The 25,431-nt window shown below is 41.1% G+C and overlaps 1 protein-coding gene across 4 annotated transcripts in view; it reads right to left on the minus strand.

The window, feature by feature from the left end:
* EEFSEC (eukaryotic elongation factor, selenocysteine-tRNA specific) overlaps positions 1-25,431 on the minus strand; it is a 128,192-nt gene that overhangs the window by 12,323 nt on the left and 90,438 nt on the right. Inside the window, exons 7-8 of one of the 4 annotated variants that reach the window (XR_008468658.1) lie at positions 10,498-10,605; positions 9,572-10,047 (exon numbers count right to left, since the gene is read on the minus strand). The exons of 2 other annotated variants lie outside the window; for them this stretch is intronic. Coding sequence is in view for 1 of the 2 variants with exons in the window: in XM_054215909.1 (XP_054071884.1) it covers positions 10,562-10,605 (44 nt within the window). In the remaining variant the exon portion in view is untranslated. Of the gene's footprint in view, positions 1-9,567; positions 10,606-25,431 lie in introns of those variants that run through there. One more of the 4 variants, XM_054215909.1, reaches the window with a different exon arrangement.

Consider the following 25,431-nt stretch of genomic DNA (forward strand, 5'->3'; position numbering starts at 1 on the left):
AGGGACTAAAATTTCATCGGCCTAGTGAAAAGACAACAACAAAACCAGTACCGACGCACAATCTCTCCTACAGCAGCCTTTCAGAAATGCATACAATGCGGAAAAGTTCAGGTTCGCAGATCTGACACAGAATCAAAGGCAATTCATTACAAAGCGGCTTCAAATCAAAGTGCGGGATCCGCAGGCCTGTCTGTAATCCTCCCATCTTGCCTGCGACTCTTGATGTGGAGTAGGCACCACAGAAGCCAGTTAAGCTGGACCAACTCCGCTGACGTATCCCAGGCATCTGCTGCTCAGCGCTGGTCCAGAGTTTAAGTTTGGCGATATTCATCTTCCCCTGGGCTGCCTTTATAAAGCAATCCTGAACAATGGGACTTCAGAATAAAGAATAAAACATTTAATTTTATTTTTTTTTTAAAAAAACTTCTAGGCAAGGGCCTTTAATGCGATTAGAAGGGGGAGGGGGATTGGATAGCAGCTTTTTCTTTTTTATGTTATGTATATTGTGTGTAAACAAATATGCAATTTGCTTTAAAAAGATAAGGTGATTAAATTTTTATCGGGCTTGTACTCTGTTGTCACCACAACAAAGAGAATTAGGAGGAGGAAAGAAAGGCCTTTTTATTTGAATTATGCTCTTACCAGAGGTTCTCTACAGCACAGCTGTAAAGCCACTCAATGTTCTCCAAACAGGCCCTTTGATTGCATTTTATTCAACTTGTTTGCATTTGGAGCAATCGAAAGGAAAAGAACGCTCCACATTTTGATGTCTTAATGTTCCTTAATACCTTCTTTAATTTATATTAAGCTTCTTAACTAGGGTGATGAATTCTTCAAAAACAATAAAGACCTAGTGCAGAAATCTTTCACACACCATGAAAATTGAAATTATAATGTATTCACGGCTTTTTTTGTTATGAAAAAAAAAACATTATTTAGAAGAAAGATTTGAAGCATATAAAAAAATCCTGAAGTTGTATGAAAATTACTTGATCCACAGAAACAGATGAAAGTTCAAACTAATTATTACAAGGGCAATAAAATGTTGTGGGAGGCGGAAGAGAAGAAACAGTATGAGAATGTTGGGCTAATATGAAGTTTTTAGTCTTTTAATAACCTTATAAATTCCTTCTCTGTGGCTTTCTACAAAAAAAAGGGACGCTAGAAATTTGTATGATTTTGTTTTACCCAAAACAAATTCAAATGTTTGCCAGTTTGTCCTCCTTTATTATTCATACGCTTCTTCCCTAAAACGGCTCTTCAGCTTCACGGTTCCACAGCGTATTTCCCTCCCCACGTATTTCGCAGTCTGCCATGACCAAGAGCACACCCTAAAATTGGTGAATGTCGTTAATGGAGCACGCAAACACCCACAGATGCAGCGGCTTCCTGGGGTACGTGTTCCTGGGTGAGGTTCCCAGATGGAAATGCTGCTCCCAGGTGGATCTCAGTCAAACAGGAGAAACGCAAGGGTCATGCCATAAAAAGTACAGGAGAGGCCACCCGAGGGACAAGACTGGATGGGTTTGTTTTTGCAGGTGCTGGTAGTTTTCCAGTTATAGTTACAGGATGCTCAGTCTGGTTAAGCGTCAAACACTAATTAGCTGGCCCATGGAACAATACTCACTCCCAACAATTCCAGTATTTTTTAAAATCCTTTCTGCAAAAAAGGAACACAGCTTTCACTGAAAGTCCATTATGGTACAAATCAGCCTTAGCAAGGAACATCCAAAAGAGCATATTCATCCTTTGCTTCCCAGCTTGTCTGCTACTTCATTTTTTTTTTTTTTTTTAACTTAACAATTTTACATTCCAATGCGACTTCTTTAGTTCTTGGCAGTACAAACGCACGTGCACATGTACAGCTACAAAGGCCTCAGCTTGCTCCCCCTCCTCTGCAAAGAAAACCCAGAGCAGAAACAAGCACGCCATGGCTGGCACTGCTACGGCCACAGTGCCCACAGCTCTGCTACAGTCCCTGGGCGCGTGGGTATTACGCAGCAGGGAAATGAGCTTCCTAAACGAATCTTGAACTACGTCACATAATGTGAAACATCCTCGAAATAACCTATTTGAAAAAGAACGTACACTGTCATCTGGAAGGATTGTTATTTTCTGTCGACACCCTCTGACTGCTCACCTACCTGCCCCGAGTCACATTTCTAAGCAAATTTCAGGAGAGCTCAAATTAAAGCCTCACGATAAAGCCTGCTACATTTACAAAATGCTTGTGAAAAAGCTCACTTCGCTGTACCAGCAATCAACTGGCTACAATTATTAGCACAATTAAAAAAAATTCACATGCTGCATTTACCATAGAGTAAAACAATGCTGATCTTAATCTAAGAGGCACGAAACCCTGGGTGAAATGACGCCTCCCCCTCCTGAACAGGCTCACGCCATACGAGCTCAGAAGCATCAAAACCTGAGAATTGAAGGGTGTGTACGGATCGCTACAGCAAAACGGAAAAACCTCTCTCAACAAGTACCGAGAAATTGCAGAGTGTGTCAAAGGCGGCACAGAACGGCTTTACAAACCACGTTGTCGCCCTCTGCCACGGTATCGTGTTTTCTTCACATCTGTCCTACAAACTAATCGCTGCTCTTGCAGGAATCGCTTTCTTTGCAGGAAAGAGACAAAACAATGCTAACACAGACAGTTAAACGCAACAATTATCTTCTAATAGGTAACACCTACTGTATCCCACTTATTAAAGTTTTTATCTGCATTTTTTTTTTTAAGGGAGTAAGTGCAAAATTTACATATCCAAAACAGCGTTTATGTATGTAACCAGTTAGAAGTCTTAACTGCTGTATCTATGAAAGCTTGTGCCTTTAAGCAGAAGTGATTCATGAATTTTAATTTGTTTTAAATGTTGAAAAATTCCATCCAAGTAAATCGAGTCAACAAGCCAGCAGAGGATGAAGACATGTATCTGTTTTTTATTTAAAAAATAAAAAACTCAAGTCTATACATTTCTTAGTCACCCACAAATCCTCTAGCAGTGAAAAAATACTTTGCAATAACTAAGTTCCCTGCATTTCTTGTAATTAAGACACTATGCTTTTCCCCATTCGGCACATGCTGGTTGAGCACCATTGAGCTTTAACTGATTCTTTGCATTATTTAAGTACTACTATTTTAAAATGTTCTTACAGAAGTGAATTAGCCAGTGATTAGCCACCATCTCTGAATGTGTTTAAGACTCATTTAGATGCGGTGTTACGGGATACGGTGTAAGGGAGAACTTTGTAGAGTGGAGTTGATGGTTGGACTCGATGATCCCAAGGGTCTTTTCCAGCCTAAATGACTCTATGATTTTGGAAATTGGGAAAGGTAGGAAAGATTTGCAGAATGGAAACTCTTCCTGTAAGCTGCTTCAATGCCATTAATCTCAAAAAATGCAAAAAGTCATCAGCCTACCCTCCAAATAAAGACATTTCAAATGAATATCAGCATTATTATTAAAGGTATAACTTATTTATATTCCCCCTTCTCAATACCAGGACTTTCAGTTCAACTTTTTCATGCCTTTTTTCAGTAATCACAAAGACTAGAAATAAACCTTTGAATCCAAAGTTAATATTTTCTAATAATTATTTTACAGTACTCGGGCTCCAAGTACACAGTAACACTGACAAAGTGGAACAGTCAAACCGGCGTACGTTTATATAAAGGGGCAGGCGTTACTTGGACTTTAATCGAGATAGCACAAGTTGAAGAGAGACAGTGACACAGACCTAGCACACATTAAGAACTTAATACCTCTATCCATGCCACAGCGATACTTCCATTTTTCTAGGCAAGCACCCAAGGGCTGGGTTTCCTTCCTCGCTACACTCTTCCCGGGGCACAGACTGTTCTAAAACCTAGTGAAGTAAAGTATCGGAAAATGCAGGTACGGCCTCTCTCCAAGTCCACGGGAAGCAGATCATATTTAAGGCTGAAGGAGATTAGCTTTCCTGAGCCATCCACACAAAAAAAGACTCTCTTCATCTTTCTGATATTTCCAGGTGCTGATATTGTTTAGAAATAAGATGTAGGCAATTCACAAGGCTCAGATGCAGAAATCAGTAACAAGCGTCCTGACGCCAGGTGGCTGGAAAAGAACAGATTTCAGCAACCTAACATACAAGATTCCCACTACCACTGCTAATCTGCCTGAGTGTCTGGGTCCAAATTCGGCAGTGAGAGGGAAAAGGTTTACGACCAGTTACTTCAGGGCGTTAGGCCACCAACGCAACTCTGGGGACTGATGAGCTGCACTGACGAGTTACTGCACGTTTCCAACATGCCAACTCACTTTGACTTGCATTGCAAAAAATCCAAGCCCCACAAATAAATTCGGTGTTTCTAGGGAGCGCAGCAAAAGGCAGCATTGAAGGAGGGGAAAATTAGATTACAGAAGAGGTAATGTGACCAGCCAACACACACAAACAAATTAAAAATAAATTAGCCCCATTACCAAAACCACAAAGGCAGCATCTTGTGTGATGACTGTTGATTTCATTGAATTTCAGTTCTAGTACAGTCCATTTCAGAAGAAGTTCTCACATCTCAGGATTTATTTTTCTTGACAAACAGTTGTTAAACATTTGCCTTGTACTAATATACCAATGTTTATGATATCCTAACTTACCCAAAGACAACACAGGAACGTAGCTTAGCCTGTCAACCTAAACGACTTGTGAGTGACCCTACCCAAAGCACAGAGTATCTTTTGCCCACTGAGTTTTGCCAGAATACTGGATTTCTGAAAGGGGCTGGGGGGATGGAAATAAATTCACACAAATTACATTTTCTCTGAAACCTCCTCCACATCTTCTTCCTAGCTCCCATTGTGATACTGCTCCAGTCAGCTTTGCACTTCAGAGCCTCTAAAAGACAACCAATAAAAGGAAACAGCGTCCCTTCCCATACCCATCTGTGCCTGTGTTCTCTGTTTAGACCCCTGCCTCGGGGTTTTCATTCCCTCCGCCCCTACTCTCTAGTTAGTCTCAGTGGTCCTGATGTCTCCACTTATTGCTCAGGGCAGAGCTGATCAACTGCAGGTTCTGTGACTGCAACCAAGAAGCCATTTACAATTCCAACAGCTGTTACTGATTTTGCAGGAGAATCATGGCAAATCTGTGGTTCAAACCCTCCCTCCTTCCACAGAGGGAGAAAACAACAAGAACAATCAAAAAAATCCCAAGAAAAGGAAAGGACTGGGTAAAGCGTCACGGATAAAGGCACGGCCCTAGCTGATAACCATTTTGCCTGCGCAAAGCTAGTGACAGAGAGACTATTATACCACATTAAGTGAAGCCTGAGGTCCTATCTTATCCAGGTTCCTTCCTTACCCGCAGACACGGAGGAGGAGGAGGAAGTCTGCAGGTCACCGTAATGTTAAATCACATTCTCCTTTCAAAGGCGGAGGCAAGTGCCCAGCAGGCAGCAGCGCGGCGCAGAGCCCTCGGGTACCGCATCTCAGTGCACGTTAATGCGCCAACCCCACCACCCTGCTTCATTAAGCCACGTCAGCCTTCACAGATAAAGATGGAAGCAGCAGCAGCATTTCCTCATCCTGCATATTGACGACGAGGGAATTCATATAAAAGTGTGTTGTACACGCAGTTCATCAAGGCCACGGATCTACTGTAAGCTTACAGTAATACTTAGGCTGCTAAAATTCAAACTCTAGTAAAAACTGAGAAGAAAGAAAAATCAGAGTCTTTACAAAATCTACCAGATGCAATCCCTTCCAAATGGGTTCAAACAATAAGTCTTAACAAGATTTTCCTCAGGACAGCTATCCTTCTATCCTTTGGAAGAAATATGGAATACTATGGGGAAGATAAGAGCTTAACTCTTTGGAAGGAGGCCAGCCAGTTTGCCCAACAGACACGTGGGTGGTTAGAACGAAGCAGCATCTCCAACTCCCTCCCAAACAAACAAAATCAGCATCCACGTCTTAAATGCACACACTTAAGACAACCAGCGTGGTACCCAACTTCTGCTCCAGGTGCAAGAAAAACAAGCTGTTTGCAGAGAGGAAGGAACCAGCCCCATTTCCTGTGTCGGGCAAAAAGGCAACGAGCAAGGAGCACACGGAGATCATTTCTGCAGTAGGAAAGAAGCGGGAAACACATAGCAGTTACTTTTAGGATGTTGTTTCATATTTACATGCATTGTCTTCAACCCAACAATGTTTTATTTAAAAAAAAAAAAGCAGCAAAAATAAAACAAACACCCAGATGAGACCTATTCAGATGAGACTCCAAAGTTCAGGTGAGACTCCAAAGTATACTTTTAGTGAATTTCTCTGGAACAACAACAACAAAAAAAAAGGCGCCTTAACATGAGAAGAACCTCTGGGCCCACTGTGCTGACTTCTAATGAAGGTTAGTTTGTGCTCTGCAATCTAACATTATAATGGACAGGCCACTCTATTCCCACCTTTTATGCAGTCCTATTTTACTACTCCAAATATACACTACCTAAATTTGTATACTCTTTAACAGTAGTTAATCTTCAATTAAAATACCCAGAGCAGAAAACTAAGATAACTGGTTTAAAAGGTAAAAGCTTATTGACAAAAACGTGTTCTTCATATTGCCTTTTTTTAATTCTGCATATTAAAAATGTCATTTTTATGACTTGAAAAAAATCTTCAGGAATAATGAAGGCTAACAAAAGACTGAAGAGCAGTAATTTAAAAAGCTCCATATGTAGCATCCTGATTACTGTATCAGTCCCATTTCCATAACGAAGGGAGAAGTCACCAAACTGCTGCCTGTCCTTTCTGGTGACAAAGAAAGGGCAAAGAGGACAGCGTGTTTTCAAGGCATCATCCTTCAGGCTCTAAGGGAAGAACAAGAAGTCTCCTGCAGTACAGTATGTGGGTGTCGGTGTCCGGCACTCTTCTGGAATACGGTAACCCCAGCTCTGGTGGTCCCTGCACGTGTCCTTAATTTGGAAGCAGCTGGGTTCAAAAGTTTATCCTCACTTTTTGACCTGCAAAGGTTTAGTGTGTGGGCGTGCACATGAGTGTGTACATCGTACCACACAAGCTGAAGATGTGCAGCCACAACACACGCAGTGCGCGAGTGTTTATGTGTATGGTTTTGCACACAGAACATACTGCACATTTTTAAATACCCAAACGTTATCCAGAACACATCAGCGATGTACGCTGCGTCAGCGTTCAACCTTCCCAAGCCAAACATGGCCAACCTGCATTTCAAAATTCAGGAAGCTTCTGGATTTTTTTTGGCATTGTTTCAAAGGACACATTAATGAAAGAATTCATTAATTGCAATATTAATTTAGATAGAACAGGTTCAACATGCTTCATAAGACGCGCAACAACCAAGTCTGCAAGTTTGACCAGATTAATGTCACTAACACGGCTACCACAGGTACACCTGAGTAATGGATACAACGGCCAGAGAATTATCTCCACATTCATAGTGTTTTTCATTACAGCAAGCTAAAAACAAAATTAAATGTAAGTGAAGCAGGGATGAAGTAAGAGAGGCAGGAAGACTGGAAAGCACAAGGAGCCTGGGAATCTCCGAGCACACAGTAAGTTTATGAGTCCCAGTGACAAAAGTATAGTCACAGACTGGTGGAACAGTCAGAGCCCAGAATTAATGTATTCTCCAGCCGACATCTGAATATTTTCTTGAATTGCTCTAAAGCACCCTACAATTGCAGGCAGAAATCCCTGATCTCGGCACAATGGATATATTTTTCAACCATTTGTCATTTTACAGCTCAGATGCAGACGCAAGTTAGTGCCTATCAGCTGAGCTCCGGTAACCGTGAATATACTCCTCAGCACATCACATGCACGACAGAACATCTTCACTGGGATTTGAAAAGAGATCTAAGGTTATGAATTTATAGCACATTTGTGATGGGGTTTGAGCATTCAGACAGTCACTATCACTGAGATAACAAAGAGCAACTCATTAATCCACAGAAATGTGACAATGTAGTCGAGTGCAATAGTTTTCTCAGCACTTGTATTATTTTGAAATCTTGAATCAATTGTTTACAGAAGCTCTTCACTTGTGTTCACAGCAGTAAGTGCTCTACATACCAGTGAATCTTTAATAATTCCTAGTGTGCAGCATGTATGAAGAAGCGGTTTGTTTTATTTAAATGATAAAAACCATCACGCATAATGGATAAATAGTTCATGATGAGTAGAAAACACAAATGTTCAAACAGAACAAGCATTTTGTGTTTGTTGATAAAGTTGGAACTCTCAGTTGGAATTACACAACAGTAACTCTATTACAAACCAGTTCCAAACACAACAGGGGGAAAACACTCTGTGGGCAACACAAATCAAGTGAAGTATGTAGGCATAATGGCATAGAAAACAAAAATTATTTAACAGAAGAGCCCATACATCAGCAACTGAAACTGTGAATTAAAACATAAGATGGTGCCCCAGGGGGAACACTTAGCACAAAGACACTACAGACGGCAAGTCTATGAAGACCAGACTACTTGACCGATGCCAAAAAATGCAAGTCTCTCTTCAAAAGTTCCAGGGACATAAAGTGAAAAGTTAACGTTCAGGGCCATTGTGCATTTCAGACTTTCTTGTGACCTAAAAACCTATCCAGCTTTCCAGGGAAATTTCCAGTTTTCAACAGAAGTGTTTTATACATTGCAGTAGATCTCATCCCACAAAAGGTGAAAAATAAGGGTAAAAGCCCTCCAAGGAAACTAAAATCTTATTTTCATTGTTATACATAAATTGTAACGCGTAGTGCAACAGTCAAAAGAAACGCTTCGTATTTTTGTTTCAGCATAGTAGTACCCAAGTACTACCCAGTACTTTAAAAAAACCCAACCTCACACTGAAATAATAAACAATAAAAATTCCAATGTATTACTAAAGTAGACAAATAAAACAAAACTCCCTGAGCCATAAAAAAGAAGACTAGGCTCTCCAATGCCGTGCAAGCCCCCAGGCTGACAGCTCTATGGAAGGGATACCGGCGCTTGCTGCTGCGTGTAGCAGGGACAGCACATTCATTTTCTTGGAAGTAAACTGGATTCTACCTGTTTTGTACGTATAAATTGGGAGTAACTCTAGACATTTAATAGTTGAAATGAGAACACAATTGAACCAATAACTATTGCTCATGCCAGGTAAAACACAGGAACAAGTACTGCCCCGAAACAGTAATACAACTTGCTCTCACATTATTATTAGCCCTAATGGATGGACATTTGCATTGGAAATTAAGAAACTCAGAGCTAAGGAGTTTTGCTTGTTTGGCTTCTATCAGTTCATGGTATTATTTCATCTCTGTCTCAGCTTCCCCACTTCAAAATGGGGTTGATAATGCTACAATTCTTTATACAATACCTTGAAATACACAGCCCTTTTTTAATCTGAAAAAATAACATGTAGCTTTTCTTCAGTTTACAAAATATCATTGTCAACGAAACAGTCTGTTCCTTTTAATTTCGTCTTTAAACAACTCCACCGAGGTCTGAAGATCTTGATTTATTTCTGGTTTTACAAATTAAAAAAAAAAAAAAAAAAAAAAGGCTTTTCGTGGAGATGTAATTCATGAGTTTAACATTTCATCAAATATGCTTTTGTTAAGTGCCGTTGAGCAGGCACATTACTCAAGGTCATAAACTTTAAGTCAAATCGCCAGCAACTGAGCAGCTCCTGCCCTTTTTCTACAGTCCCCATGCCTACCACAGAAGGCTAATTATTTTACAACAAAACTTGAGAAGTGTATTTTTTCCCCCTAAAGCTGTATTTGTTCATTGTTTCACTATTTCTGCTTCCAGACCATGAATTCACGTCTGTAGTTCATATTTTCCCATCAGAACTACAGTGCTTGATCCATCCATACACCAGTGAGAAGAATCACATTGAAGGTAAATTACATCCTTAGGAAGCATTAACTTTTTATCGATGCAAAATTTAAACAACAACAAAAGAAAATGTAGCTCGAGAGTTCAAAAGTCAAATAAGAATCAGAAGTATCTCTCAACTTGCCTAGGCTGTGGGTCTTCCAAGGTTCCTGGTAAAAAACAAAACAAAACAAACAACTCTCTAAATTCTTTATATTTTTTAGAAAATTAAGAATGATGTCTACTACCAATCTCTCCACCTGCACCCTCATATTATGGTTATTTTTTGGCCCACAGTATATTGAGAAAGTAATTAATAGCTATCTGTATCCATCTCTTCGACAATGTAGATTGAGAGAGAAATTTTCTACCTTTTGTCTATTATTTTGGGAAAGAGTCTGTAAGAATCTCTGGGTACATTCACTATTCCAAAATTGTTCACAAGAAGGATTAAAAAATCCTGCCGCTAGCTTTTCTTTAGAACTTAACTGAAAAAAGTTTTAATATAAAATGGCACACGACAAGCCAACAGCTGGTGCTACCATTGCATTGGAAGTTAGAAAAAAAGGACATAGTCAACAGAACATCTTCCTTAGTACAGTTCTATAAGGTACCCTCACTTTATACAGCCGAAGATCAAGTGTCACCAAGGGCGATGGAGAACGGCTTGTGGAACTTTGCCCGTTACGTTATCTTGCTGTGGCAGGAACACTGATGTGTATCAAGTGCTGAAATGGGAAAAGTCCTGTCACAACATGATCAGAAGGTACCAGAAAGAAAGTGAAAAAAACTTGTAAGATATATTTGCTAAAAACTTGATCTTTTTGTGTCCTTACAACTATAAGATGCTAGAAACCAAGGAGAATTATTAGATCATCTAGGGAACATCTCAATCTAATATGGGCTATTTCCCGAACGTACATTTTTAGTTACCTTACCAGACTGTTTTACAACTCTTATGAATTAGGTAACCACCAGTTTTCTTCCGAAGATTAATCCCCAACCTAGAACAGATCAAAACACACCAGTACGACAGGCAATTTTTTTAAAAAATTACCACTAGTCAATGACAACAGACTGCTGGCTGACCTGATAACTAACCTAAAAATCAAACCCACCGCAAAAAGCTCCAGGAGGTGGCCTTATACCAGTGACAAACAAAAACACCAGAGTCGTCCTCACTGCGCTGCCATAAACCTGCTGGCAACCTGTTTAATCTCTCTCGATCTCTGCTCCATGTCTTTGGAGCACAGGTAATACCTTTCTTCACTGGGGTACGAGAACAAACTCCATCCGCTTTGAGGCACCAGCAGGAGGACTACCACTACTACATGTCAGGGGAAAGGACTTGAGACAGTCACTGTCCATTATACTCACACAATGAATATAGCAAGAAAATTCACATATGAAGGTATAAAAATTCATACTGTCCAGCTCTGCCCAGAATTATGCCAGACAAGAATTCCGCATATCACGCACATACTGCCAGAGCTCAACAGTCTTCTGCAAAAAGCCTTGTCTTAACCTCTTTACCCTATACTGAGATAGGCATAGATTGTGGCGAGTTATTTAAGCATCTAAGCTGTTCAAATTCATTCTTACATCAAATACATTAGCTTTGTCACTCCTGTGTTTTTTTCTTTAATTATCAATGTATCATTTGCGGAAAAACAGTCCTGCAAAAGTAAAGATTTCTCATATAAGCAACAAATTAGATGGTTATGAGGAGAGAGGATCTAGATGTCCAGAAAGCCATGATTATTACATCAGCTCAATTTTTAGGACAACTCCCAAGATGCGCTGACATAAAAAACAGAAGTCATGGAAATATAGAAACAAAAGACTCAGGGTATTGTTTTGTACCAAAACAGACATTTCTATTTTTAGGAAAAAAAACAAACCAGCAAATGTATTGCTGAACCGTGACTGGTGTCGAAAAGGGAGTTCCCCAACTATATAAGATTTGTCAACCTCTCCCAAAATAAACCAAATGCAGTTGGTTGTTTTTAAAATCTGGTAGGACCAAGTGACCCTATTTAAGGGAGTTAACATTTATTCTAGTCTCTTTGGTTGTCCTGAAGCTCCTATTTTATCTTAGTCACTTCTACAGTCTAGTCTTTCACAAGAACCTCTAAATCCAACCTTTAAGTCGTCTCCTACCCCGCGGCTCTTTTCTGAGTATGTCCGAGGGACCGGCACTCATCACACACTGGAAAAGAGGTTCCTGCGCTTTGTGCACTGCTCAGAAAACGCCTCACCCCTACACCCCATGGAAAAACTTGGGATGAGACAAAGCATACCATATACACTCCCATACGACAGAAGTTTGCTGTTCAGGAAACCAGGGATCAAAGGCAGTGTCGTAACGTACAACTGAACAACTGAAAAAACAAAATAGTACACTTTCCTTCTAGATATTACAACCGTGTCTGGTAAGAAAAGAGGGGAGATCAGCAACCGCACCGGGATACAAAGAGACAGTAACATGAAGCAGTGTTCTGGGTGCTAAAAACATTCACTTTTCAGGACCTGGAACACACAAGGATCATACACCGCTCTCCCAACAGCGGCCAGAACGCACACGTTGTCGTGGGTCAGCGTTGAGTAAAAGCCAGCACTGAAATTTGTTAAACCTCTTTGGACACACCACAGTGAAATCGAAAGGCCTGGATGTTCAAACTGCAGCTCCATCTTCCTCCGAGCCCTACATACAGCATTCCTTTGTATAGCCTTGGCTGCCAGCCCGCTGGTTTCACCACTGAATGCTGAGACGCGCAGTAAAGCTTTTATATTTGTGGAAGCACATTGAGAAAGTGCCAGTACACGTCTGAAATGCCACCAGCCTGTATCATCTTAACATCGCATGCAACATTAACAGAAGATTGATAACAAACACACGATTAAAACAGGTCTAACAAACCCAATTTAAAAAAGGAAATAAATTTGTAACTACTGCAATCTTTCTCCTTTTCATGATGACCAAATACGGTACGGTGGATCAGCTTTCAGCTCTCAGCAAGGCTGGGGGAAGGGGAAAGACTCGTTTAACAGTTGGTCCCATTTAGTCATACAAAGCTGGAAGGAGGCAAAAAGGTAGTAATTTAGCGACGAAGAAACTCCAAAGACATAGAAAAGCATGGCAGCCTCCAGAGATGTGGTTTGCCAAAAGGCTGTTTTGGGGACGGACAGGGCTACAAAGCTGCTATTAAGCTTCAATCCTTAGAATAAGCCCATAAACTCAGAAAATATTTATCTGGAAGGGTGGCAGCCCAATAAAAGTTTTATGAATGTTTAAGAACTGCCCTGTCGTGGGGCTAGCCGCTCAGTCACCTCCCTCCCTCCTGAAAAACAACACATGCAAGAAAGCGGGCCCATGTGTCAGGTTCCCAAGCAGGAATGACAGGGCAGCCTGAAAAATGGCTCCTGCGCCCCCCCCTCCCCAAGCCAGCACAGCACACGCATCTGCCCGTCCCTCCCACCGCCACTGGGACCAGAGCGCTGCCACAGCCTTCCCCCCGCTACCGCATCTCTCTAAGCCATCACCTGCCTCCACCCATTTTCTCCTCCCTGTTAGTTACCACCTGTTGGGGAAAAAAAAAATAATAAAAATCAGTCTATATAAATAAGTGACACCATGGGGAAATACAAAGCCAATCTGATTTTAAAGTTCATCTTTCTAAAAGCATCTTGGATCCAGAAATCGTAAGAACATACAGTTCGTTCTCCTCAAATGAACTGGTCACTGTTAATTTGGCACTGGCTTACAGAGATGGACAGTGGGCCAAGTGTAAAGGGACAAGAAAAGTCCACTTTGGACTTCCACATGTCCCATTTTCTTAAGGTTTAAGAGGAAAATCAAGCTGAAGTAATGCAAAGACAGTGAATTTAAGTAAAAGAACATAAAATTCATTTATGAAACTGTGTGAAGCCTGGAAACGTCAGACAGAAGAGGGATGCTACTTCTCCCTCCTGCCGCACATTTTTTCCTTTCCTATCTCCCCACCATCACCAAACCTAAAGCCCCACACAAAGCTCAGCCAAAGAAGCTTGGCACCTTCCTTAAAATCCAGGGCAGGAATAATCATAGGCAGCAAAATCAAAATAGGATGGAAGATAAGAACCAGCAACCAACGAAAAAAACTGTTTGCAGCCAACCAGACTCTCACCGCTCACACACGGAACCGTTTCCACATTAATCAGGTCCAATTATTAGTAACAAATTTCAGAAAAATGAACTTCAACTTGTTCACAGTCATTCCACTCTTCCCAGGCAGCGCCATCCTACTTGGCTCCTTTATCCTTTTTTCCAAGTTAAGTGTACATAGACTTAAAGTCAACACAAACGCCCCCAAACAAAAATACCCCAACCTGGGGGCAGGACAGAGCCACCCACTCTTAAGGCGGAGGGTGTGACACGGGACGCCCCGGGCCGGCGGTGGAGGTGCAGGGCTGTGGCCAGCCCGGGGATGGATGGCAAGACAGATGTTTCCTGTCACCAGTGTCATGTTTGCGTTGTTACAGATTTTTATTTTTTTTTTTTTTTAATGTATTGTGTTACTCCATCTACCTTAGTGGATTGTCCATCTTGTAAAATTCTTTTAATCACGTTATTTTCTTCTTATCTGCATTATCGATAATTATTTATACTATTATAATCTTGGTTTCAAACACTGGTTATAAACTTTGTTGCAAAGTTATTAAGACAGGGACTCACGTACGTGCCCACAGATACAAGATGAATAATTTACTTTACAACTGCTCTGAAACGCTGTAACGTGATTTTGTTTCCCCACCACACTTCTCTACCAAAAAGGAAAAAAGAAAAAAGAAAAAAAAAAAAAAAGAGAAGACTGGAGGGACAAAATCCAATCTGCCTTCCCCCAGAATCTCAAAGCAGCAATCTTCCTGAAGATGGCACAGCCCCGTCCTGAACTTGAAGCCTTGTTGGCCACTTCTTTCTGGGGGAGCGGAGCAGTGGCTGCGCCAGAGTTTGGCAGGAGTAAGTGCTCTGTTAGATTAAGTTTCAGCATAATGTTCTCGATAGGAATCGGAGCACCATCCCTAAAGTGCAACGGGAGGGTAAAACGCCAACCGTCAAGACGGATGGTTTGTTTTTATTTTTATAGAGATTTTCTAAACCTCAACTTTCACCTCTCAGCCCCCTCCCCCTCCTGTTCTCAGTCACCTCCAATAGCCCATCTGTCTGCTTCATTTAATAGAAACCTATATTTCCCAGCTAATGGATGCATTTGGCTAAGAAGATAATCTCTTTGTGTTCGCTTCAGTTGTCACATTCCTGTTATCATATTAATACTGATTAAATGCGAAACCCAACATTGAAGTCGGACCCCACACATTATTTAAAAGCGACAAGATGTTCATATTTTGTCTCAGCCAGCATGGAAGTAGCCTCCCACTCTGAACACCTCACCTTCCAGCTGGGATGCCACCCATATGGATTTTTACGGGACAGGCTATTTCAATAGTGCCGTCCTATTTGAAACCACCGGATAAAGTTCAGGTTTCCTGAAAAGCTCTAGAACTGGTAAAAAAAAACCTATCCCAAAAAAACCATGACATTGCACGTCAAGCAGCACAACACTGGGCGTGATAAGACAGGAAGGGTCAGTAGAGATTCTTGGCGCTCTCAGAAACGCCCAGCAGCAAATTCACAGTCCACGTTTGTGCCTCAGTTTCCCCCGTCTGTATGCAAGGATATTTCCACGAGCTGCGATGTAGGTGTGCAGCTACTTTATGGGTCTGCATGGCTACAGACTGGAGGGGCTACAGAGAAATGAAGCACAAATCACCAGACGTCAAATCAGCGAAAACTAATTCAACAAACTCTGGGATTTAAGCCAACTTCATAACACGTCACATTTTAAAAGCAGCCAGTCACACATGTGATAAAGTACACTTCTAAACCTGAGCAAAGTCGTCCTCAAATTCCAGAACCATTCCGCTCGTCAGAACTGCACTGCAACAAGACCCAGATGAATTTTGCACTGTTCCTTTCTCACTTCTCGTGTGACCATTGAGAGTCTCTGTGGAGGAAGAAGGCTGCGATAGGACAGCCATGGAAATGAACCTCATGAGACACGTTCTAACTCACAGTATTGTTCAACACGTAGCCATCACTAATTTTTAAATAAAAATTATTAACACAGCTACTTATCTATCCAAGGTTTAGCCTAGTCAATTTAATGGACCACCACTGCCATTCAATAGAAGCACAAATTATAAGACTTAACCTCAAAGTTCTGGTGAAATCAGTCCTGTATGTCAGTGATTTTTCAAAACTGCAACTCAGGAAGAGCCGAAGTGACATGTACCAGTCATCTTTGTGTGCAAATATCAAGTCTGAGAATGGAAGCACAGTAATTCGTTACATATACTACACATGCAAATTATTTACGAGTTACTGAAGAGAGACCCAGTGTTCCAACCCCTCTGATTGCACCCCCCTTTCCTAGGGACAAGGACCTGCAGACACTCCACTCGGCCGGTACCTTTCCTAAAAAAAGGATGCAACACCTCCTGAGCAACTTTGGAGCAGATGAGGTTATACCGTGGTCAGGAAAGCTCCCCTGGGATGTCAAGAAGGCTAACCTAACCTTCTGAGATCCGTATAAACAAACAACTGAACATGGAGAGCCTTGAACCAGGGGACGGCTGTTTACCTAACCCCTGAACTGCAAAAGACATCAATCCCTGCCTTATTAAAGAAATGCATACGCCAGCCAGGCATGCCTGCTTCATCAGCGCTCTCCCGTTCACAGCTTCTCCGGGGTCGAAGGAAGTTCCAACAGGCCCCGTTCCATAAATAAAATCCTTCTGGCTGGCGATAACTAAATTGTATTAAGACTGGCTCAGACAGCTTCAATTAGAAATAATCGGCAGGGGTGGACTGAAATACCCTCCATCAATTTGCTTACAGCTGGGGTCTTTTCCTCCTTTTCCATCCCAAACCAATTCTAACTACCTGGTTCAATGAAAGGAGCAGGGAATCCATAACATGCTTCCACTTATTATATGTGTAATCCATATGTACGTATCCTGAAATCAAAACCACATCTAATATAAGAGTAAAAGCTTTAAGTACAGAGAGAAGCAACAGGTCTTTAACAGGAGATTCCCAACCATCAGCAAGCAAAACCTGGAAACTTCAGATTCTGAATAAGCACAGACCCTTCCCCCATTTTTACAGGATTTCTCTCTCTTTCACCATCCTAAAAAGCAACCATTTGTGTGTATAACAAATCCATCCTTTCTTTACCAAAGTTAGAGAAAGTAAGATTATTCAACCAAGCTCATTTGCAAAATTCCACAGCACAGTCTCCTTACAAGTACCAATATTTTTTTTGTAAGATTTTGCTCTTTAATAAAGACGTTTAAAATCTGTTGTTAATCTACCTATAATTTTTTCCAAATGCCAAATAAAATTGATTTTTTTTCCCCTGTGCTTGTAAGAAACAAGTTTTAAATGAGAATCACTCCTGCTTGTGCTGCAGCATACATATTTCAGATGAAACCTAATCATATATTTAAGAGTAAACACTAGTGAAATGCACGATGATCAACTGGACAGAAGCAGTGAAGTTATTCTGTTTTCACAGGTGTGAGAAATTAATTTGATTTTCCATAGGAATATATTAGCAAAATGTAAAAGATAGACATATTTTAGAATTTTCTACAAAAACTTTCATTTTTATTTAGCCTTCACGTGGCTTAGTCAATGGAAAAGGGTTCTTAAAATATTCAACTTCTTTTCAAAGACGACAGAGCCTGGGTCATTAAATGCAAGTTTAAGTTTCACTTAAAGTAAAAATAAATAAAGATGCTGATAATTTGCCAAATAAGTCAATCTTGCTCTGAATACACACAATATCAAGACAGAAAAATAAAAACCACAAATAAACCCAACTACACACTGTCTTCAAACTTCTTACTTAGAGCATAACAAGGCAAATATGAGGAAAAACTAGGGAAAAAAAAAAGTCAGGGACTGGGGAACCAGGCATCAGTTTCCACATGAACTCCAGAGGGACTATAATCTTCGTACATCTTCTGAGGAGGTACTTGTGAGAACAGTCGATTGTAATGAGCCATGAAAAGAAAACCCTCAGTTCATGATGTACAGCCTGCTCCTGTCAGCAGGAACTTGCATTCTTTAGCACGTTTTCAGTCCTTGAAAACGTCTTCTTTCTCTCCTGCCCGTAGCGTTACCTGGCACACGCTGCTTGGTGCAGCCCGTGTTACCATTGTGCTCGCTTAAAAAGATAATTCATTGCAATCATAAAGAAAACAAATACATATTCTTCGTGTTGTATTCATATTATAATAGCAGTCCTGACGTGCTGATACTTGAAGAACAGGCAGGCAAAGAGTCCCTTGCCTAACACATCCATACATTAACTGGTCAAATTAGAAAGGGAACGTTATCCTCCTTTCTCAGACAGAAAACTGAGAGGGTAAACAAATGAATTCAGAAGTAAATACCTACCTGGCAGCAAAATCATGTACTGAATTAAAAATCCTCAGGTGCGCAGCAAAAGACTGTACCATACACACAATGTTCTTCATTTATACACAAAAGAGACAGTTTAGGATGAAACAACAGAGCAATTGGAGGGATGGCACAGGTCCATTTTCTTGGTTCAGGGTTCTGTAGTTGTTAATGCATCCACTTTGTAAAAAAAAAAAAAATAAAAATTAAAAAAAGCAGCTGAGGCTGCTCAGGGTTGTGCAGGCAAGGATGGCTGGCAGAGGAAGGGGCTGAGAGGAGGCAAATGGCCAAACACAGAGGGAAATGAGTGGGGAAGGGAGAGCAGAGAGAGATCAGGGTAAGACTTAAGAACAAAACTGGGTAGCTCATCAGGGCTTCCCTTGTAAGAAGGAAGAACAGGTTTCTCTGAAATACCAAATTGTCTTGATTTCCTAATGTGGAATAGTTGGGGGGGATGAAGGGGAAATGGTGGGGGGAAGAACTGAGGGCTCAGAGGTTTTAAAAAAAACCAACCAAACAACAAAACTACAATGATAAAACCCACAGCACAAAAGTACACAACACAGAATTCTCGTGATTGAAGTTGCAACCTCAGATATTAGGTGAAGGGCTTTTCTAAGCAAGATGATGGCTTTTCTCTACCTATAACTTGTATTCCAGGTATTAAGTACTTGAAAAGTATTTTCTGCAGCTTTTAAAAATGCAATAATACTGTAGTTACGGGCAGGAAATGCTTTTGTTGCTTATGTAAAATATTATACAAAATCATGCTACAGCAGGACCACCCCCCCCCCATCAAAACAGGTCTATTGAAGCTCCAGTTATTTCCTATTCTTTATTAAACACTGAAATCCCTTTGTGAAAACACAAACCAAAGACTGCTCTACACAGACTTCCTTGAAATCAATGCACGCTATTAAGAACAACTATTTTTTTGTCCCCAAACTCAAAACATGGATCAGCCTCTCAAGGTTAACGTCCCTGTCACACAGCAGTTCTCACATCCACTAAGCCCTGGCCACTGTTGCAAGTCAATACTTCAAATAGCCTACAATTTGCAAACCACAAAGCTCTGTGCCTCCAGGAAGCCCCCATGGTGTATGTTTTTACTCAGACTTCAAACAGATATCAGAACAAACACTGGTGGAAAGGGAAGGTGAAAGGCCCAAGGGATGAACGATCAAAATCAAGTAAATAAGCACAAACAGTTTACAGAAAGGGAGAGAACTCTCATTGCAAGAGGGCATTCTGAATGCAGGAGCTACCCTTGTAGAGGCATTTAGCAAGATCAAAGTTAAATTACAGAAAGGCTCGGAACATACGTATTTTCCACCCAAATACTGCAAAGCCATGAGCGAGGCCTGCAGCATCCAAAGATGGCAGCTCCCGTTTGTCACACAAGAAAGCAGAAATGAAGGTGAAGGAAACAAGTCCTTCTTTGCTATCGTATAAAGAAACTACAGACCTGGGAACGCAATCTACATCTCATGGCTTCCACCACTTTGCTCTGCGTAAGCAAGGGGGCTCTTGGAGAAAGCTGCCCACTGGAAGGGGGCCAGAGCGAGTGCCTCGAGAACAGCTCGCCCTGAGCTCCCGGAGGGCTTCAGTCAGCTCTCACCACCGCCAGCCGCCCTGCAGAACAGAGCTCCACCTTAAACACCTAAAGAAGTAGAGGCAGCAATTATAACACGTGCAAATCCCCAGCATATTTTTTTTTGGAGCATTTAACAATCACCTTAAAAGTACCGTGTTTTGGCAGCTCAAGTCCCGTAACCGAATCCCTAGGGATCCTCTGAATCCCTCACATGTTCCTGCACTGACGTAAGTCCTCGGCAAGAAAAAGGGCCTTTCCTTCCCGGGAGGACAACACTTAACTGAGCAGTGGTGAACTTCACCAAAACTGACAGAAAAGCTATTTTTACATTTATCAGGCATATATATTTTGTTACTCCTCAGAAGAAACTGTATTTGGTCCCTTCAGTAATTTTTTCAAGGGAGACACTGAAGCATCCCAAACCTGTAGTGGGCAGTACAAGGGTTCTTATGTTGAGCTAGGCAAGAATTAAATAAAAAATGGATATTCCCCTTTTCTCTAGGAGATATAAGCTACTATAGCATTTTTTTGTTGTTGTTGTTCTCTAAGGTTGTTCAGCCCAACTGTATAGACACATAATAAAAGCACTGCTAGCTATATTCTTTCTCAAGGGAAGAAAAAAAAAAAATGTTTTCACACTTGAAATTACAGCAAGAGTGTATTGAATTTGCAAAATGAAACACCTAAGAAGGACAACAAAAAAACAAACAGAAGGTAGCCCATGCATCCTGCTCTTGTGTGCAGGACGTGTACTACACTAAACCTCTGGAGCATTTCATGAAAGTAAGAGTGATCGTGTTGCTCCACGCCAGGTTCTAATTCCAAACTGTTTGCAATCTCAGCAGCATAAATCCAGTGAAGTCAAAATTAAACACGGAATTTGGTCTGTAAGGAACAGGATACTTGGTCTGTAGTGACTGTAGCAAGACCTCTGCACTTAAAGTAAAAAATATCCTAAATGACAATGCAGAAAAAAATTTAAAACTTGACTATAGTTCTATTCTGCAGTTGCATGTTTACGCAACTTTGCAACTATCACACGTGCAAAATAGAGTAGGATCACTTTTACAGGGGAAATAAACTTGTTCATTTCCTCATTTTGAATATTTCATTTCGTCACCCACCAACACAGGTTCCCCCCCACACACACACATACCCCTACCCCTCCTTCCTTCAAAAAGCTAACCTACAGTGAAAGAACTCCATTTGACAAAGGATTTCCTAAGCACGTTAGGCAAGGCTCCTGACAGCCTGATAGGGGCAGTTTACAGAACAGCAGTATGAAGCCGAAAGCCATTAGATAACTTGGAAAAGGTCACTGGATAAGTTAGTGGTGGTGCGATGGCAAATAGGAGCTCAGAACACAGCAGCCTGCTCAGCTACATCAATTCCAGACACCTCCTGCCAGTGATCGAGACTGAGCAATAGGGTCCAAACGGCTTACAGCTGCTGTTGTAATTATTCAAATTTCAGCAAAGTAGCAGCTCTTAATATGTAGGATGCTTCTTTTCTCCCAGGGAATGCAACTTTCCACAATAACTACATTCCCCCAAAATAACAAAGCCTGGATTAACTGGAAAAACTTATGACCACAAGAGACCCTACAGAGAAGTAAGGTTATAATACACAGCAGCGCTACCAGTGCTCAGTTTCACCACAAATCTCAAGATAAGTGCACTTCTTTTGAAATCCCAGATCTTAAAAACATGCAACTGAGTGCAAATCTCAGTTTGTTTAATTTATGTATCTAGCTTTTGTGGCTTAGGAGAATCTTACATATATGACTTGAGTTTATCTAAGAAAAGAAACAATCTTTACAGAATTTCTTTCTTTCTTTTTTTTTTTTTTAATAAAAGAAAAATCTTTCTTTGGGGGCTTACCATTGTGAGTACTTTGGACAGATGACTACCAGTGTCACTGCCAACTGAAATAACAACTGTTCAGTTTCAAAATACTTGTAAAAACCCACAGTCATCTCCCAAACTCTCCTCACACTATCAGATCCACATTTTATCCTCAAACTAAGATAAACAAATTCTAACTATAGTATCTTTTTATTTTGCAACGGGGATCTGAAACTTAACTTTAAGATACCAGTAGAGCAATTGCTGTTCTTGGAGGCAAAAAAGGAAGCTGTTAATTAGCACGCACTCAGAAAAGCCTATTTTGGCAGCTAAATTCTCTATAGGCTCCATCTGCAGAGAGCAATCTCCAGCACAGAGATGGACTGGATGTTCCCTTCAGCCCTTCCTTTCAAGGGCTCACATTATAACACCACCAGAGGATCCACAGGTCAGAACCAAATCCCCTCTACCCTGCACACCCCTACAGCGGCCTGGAAATGCTGGCAGAAATAACGGAGGGCAAAATAAGCTGTTACTGACATAAAACTTCAGAGACCAAGAAAGATGGAGAGGTGGGGACAGCGGCAGAGGTATAAAGAACAGAAGCAGATGGGAGAGAGGGAAGAGCATTAGCAGAACCCAAGCCAAAGCGAAGTGGGGCTCGATGGAGATTGGAAGCTTATAATAAGAGAAGAAAATGTAAGTGATCTTCAAGTGGGGTTTTTTGGGATCCTCCCCCCCAAGTGGTAGAGGTTCTGGAGAAGTAAAGATACTCATGCTATGGTCAAACGGATCCCATCTGCTGGAACTATTTTTCTTTTTTTAATAAGTTTTTTTTTTCCTTTAGTCGCACAAATAATTAATTTCTTATTTACTGCAGGACTTCAATGAAGCGCAAAAAATAAAGGAGTTGATTACTCAACCGAGGAGAACAAAATAGTACAGGACAACAGGTCAATTAAGAAGCATCGCCCCAAACCAGCAATGTTTTCCTTGTGTGTGTCGGTGTGGGGAATGCAATCACGTAATTGGACCTGGTATCAGAATTCATCTGCACAATGGAGAGCTAATTAAGATATTCTTTTTTATATTCCAAAGTTTTAAATGCTTAACTTTGTCACCTTAATACTCTTGTCTTTTCAAAGTAATTTTCTTTAGATTGAGGCAGCGCCTACATCCTTACTGCTTTCAAAATACCAAACAAAAAGCTCACAAAAACATGCTTTGCAGAGTAAAAGTAATAAAAATAATCACCTAAGCACAAACACAAAAGCCATCAAAGCCCAGAGTTAAAGCTGGGTTTGCTTTAAGGCTAAGCTCACACTATTGCAAGTATAAGGAGCTTTGCTATTCAGGGTAGGAAGAAGGGCTCAGCACACGTTGCTCTAAAGCACCATCTAACAATCGGGCAGAGCAAGGTGACTTTTTCCTGAAGACCACCCATCGCCCCAGCTTCAAGGGGAGCACAACAGTCATTGCTGTCTGTGATGAGTAGGGAACAAACACAGACTACAGCACATGGTGTAGGACCACCAGTGGTCCGTCCATTGCGTTAATGACAATTTCCCATGGCTCCTCTCGCACAGACGTAAAAAGGGAGTGTGTGGGGAAGGCGCCATCTCCTTTTCAACTAACCCAGGAGACCACCGTATAGCCTATACTTTACCCAAAACAAGGGCTTAGACAGGAGCTAGACCTTTTCCTTCCCCAGAAGCACTCGAACACTGTGTCACCTGGTGTCTGATAATTTATCATCCAAGTCTGCCTGATCCCAGAACAACAACCTGCTGAAGAGACACTCCAATAGCAACTTGAAATCCAAAGAGTTTTAATCTCCCATGAGCACAGCACCAGCTCTAGATACAATGACCAGCTGCCTCTGAAAACAATCTTACAATCAACACATCACCCCTTCAAAGCCCTAAGTTTAGAGGCTCAGTCCTACAATTCTGCCACTACAGTCAAGACCAGGATCTACTGCTGCTAACGTGGATGAGACAGCCAGCCAGTTAATAAGTTAACACTTCCTTGACTTCTGTTTTCATTCAGAAGGAACGTGCACAGATCTTGACCTTGATTCCACAAAAAGAACGCTCTAAGGTCAATAAATCTGGATATTTGGCTACAAAGGTCAATGTGGGCTTACAGGATGTCACCACTTAAAGGTAGGCTTGATTCCTTCAGGCCATCCTTTTTGTGTAACCACAGCACAAACTCCCAGTTCCTATGTGGTCACCAGGACTTTCACACCGCTACAGTTTAATCCGCTCAAGAGGGGATCATACAGGGAAGTGATGCTTCCCTGGCAGCAATCCTCTCCCAGCCTCTGCCCATACTACACCAGCCAACTTTCACAAAAAGGAAAGAAGGAGATTTATGCTTGAAGTACCCCTTAAGGATTTTAGGTTTTGTTTGGTTTAGAGGGTAGGGGAAGAGAGACTGCGAAAGAACAAGCAGAGCTAATCTCCAGCTTTTAAATAAAACACAGCTACACAGATTTCTTTGCCCTTGGGCTTTTGTTTTTCCTCTTGACTGAAATCCTGCTCAGCCTCACCTGATACTGACAGGGATGGCAACCCACGAGACCCTTGCAGCCAACAATTTTTTATTTTCTTTTATTAAAAGAGCAGCCAGGCTGGGCAAACATGGACATTAAATATGCCTAAATTTCATTTGGCCTAAGAGAAGAAGATTATCCTATTTTAATGCAACACAAGCAAAGAATTCCAAGTGTCAAGATCTCCCACAAAAAAGTATGCTACTTAGTGACAGGACGTTTAATTATTCTCAGTGCAATGAAAAGGCTTAGACTGCCCCATTCCCGCTGATGTCAGTAAGGACTGCCCGCCAAATTACAAAGTTGGGAATATGATATTTATCTACAGTCAACTATTTAAAGCTTGTCTCCTACAGTTGTTTAAAAAAACCAACCAACCAAACAAAAAACAACCCTGTAACTAATATTCCACAAATGCCAGCTACATTGGTGTGTTGAGAGCTACCTGAAGAAAGTGAGACACCCCTCGAATAATAATAATTAAAAAATATCAAAAAAGAACACAATTAAGATATTTCTGAAGGGGGAAGTTACAGAAGACAATGCAATACACAAATTATTTTACTGTTGCATTTTTCCATCTTTGCATAACTCTAATTTCCCTCACACTATTTAACTTCTATTCGACTTCCTTAGGTAGAGTGCTAAAAAATAATTGATTTGAATCCCACTTTTACATCCACAATTTTTAACTGGAATCGAAATTATGCAGAGTAGCGCTGTTCACCCACAGCTCCTACATCAAAGCTTTCCCACTATGTCAGGAACCACTTCCCAAGCCAGTGTGGGATCCCATCCAATGAAAAAAGTATGTGACAAAACAGAAAAATACCAAACCAAGACACGCCATCTCCACAATACACTAAAGGGGAGACATATTTAGCATTTCTACCCTTTAATTTCACACAGAAGAATACAGGAGATTCTCAAGAATGAGGCACATTAGTTAATTCTTACCACTTTAAGTCATCTTACGCCAGCAGTGCAGGATGCCAGAGGCACTGTGTGTCCTGAACTGGGGGGGACACCCGTGCTGTTACTTCGGAACAGACT

The sequence above is a fragment of the Rissa tridactyla genome, chromosome 10 (assembly GCF_028500815.1).
Source record: "Rissa tridactyla isolate bRisTri1 chromosome 10, bRisTri1.patW.cur.20221130, whole genome shotgun sequence".
In the NCBI taxonomy this organism is placed as follows: domain Eukaryota; kingdom Metazoa; phylum Chordata; class Aves; order Charadriiformes; family Laridae; genus Rissa; species Rissa tridactyla.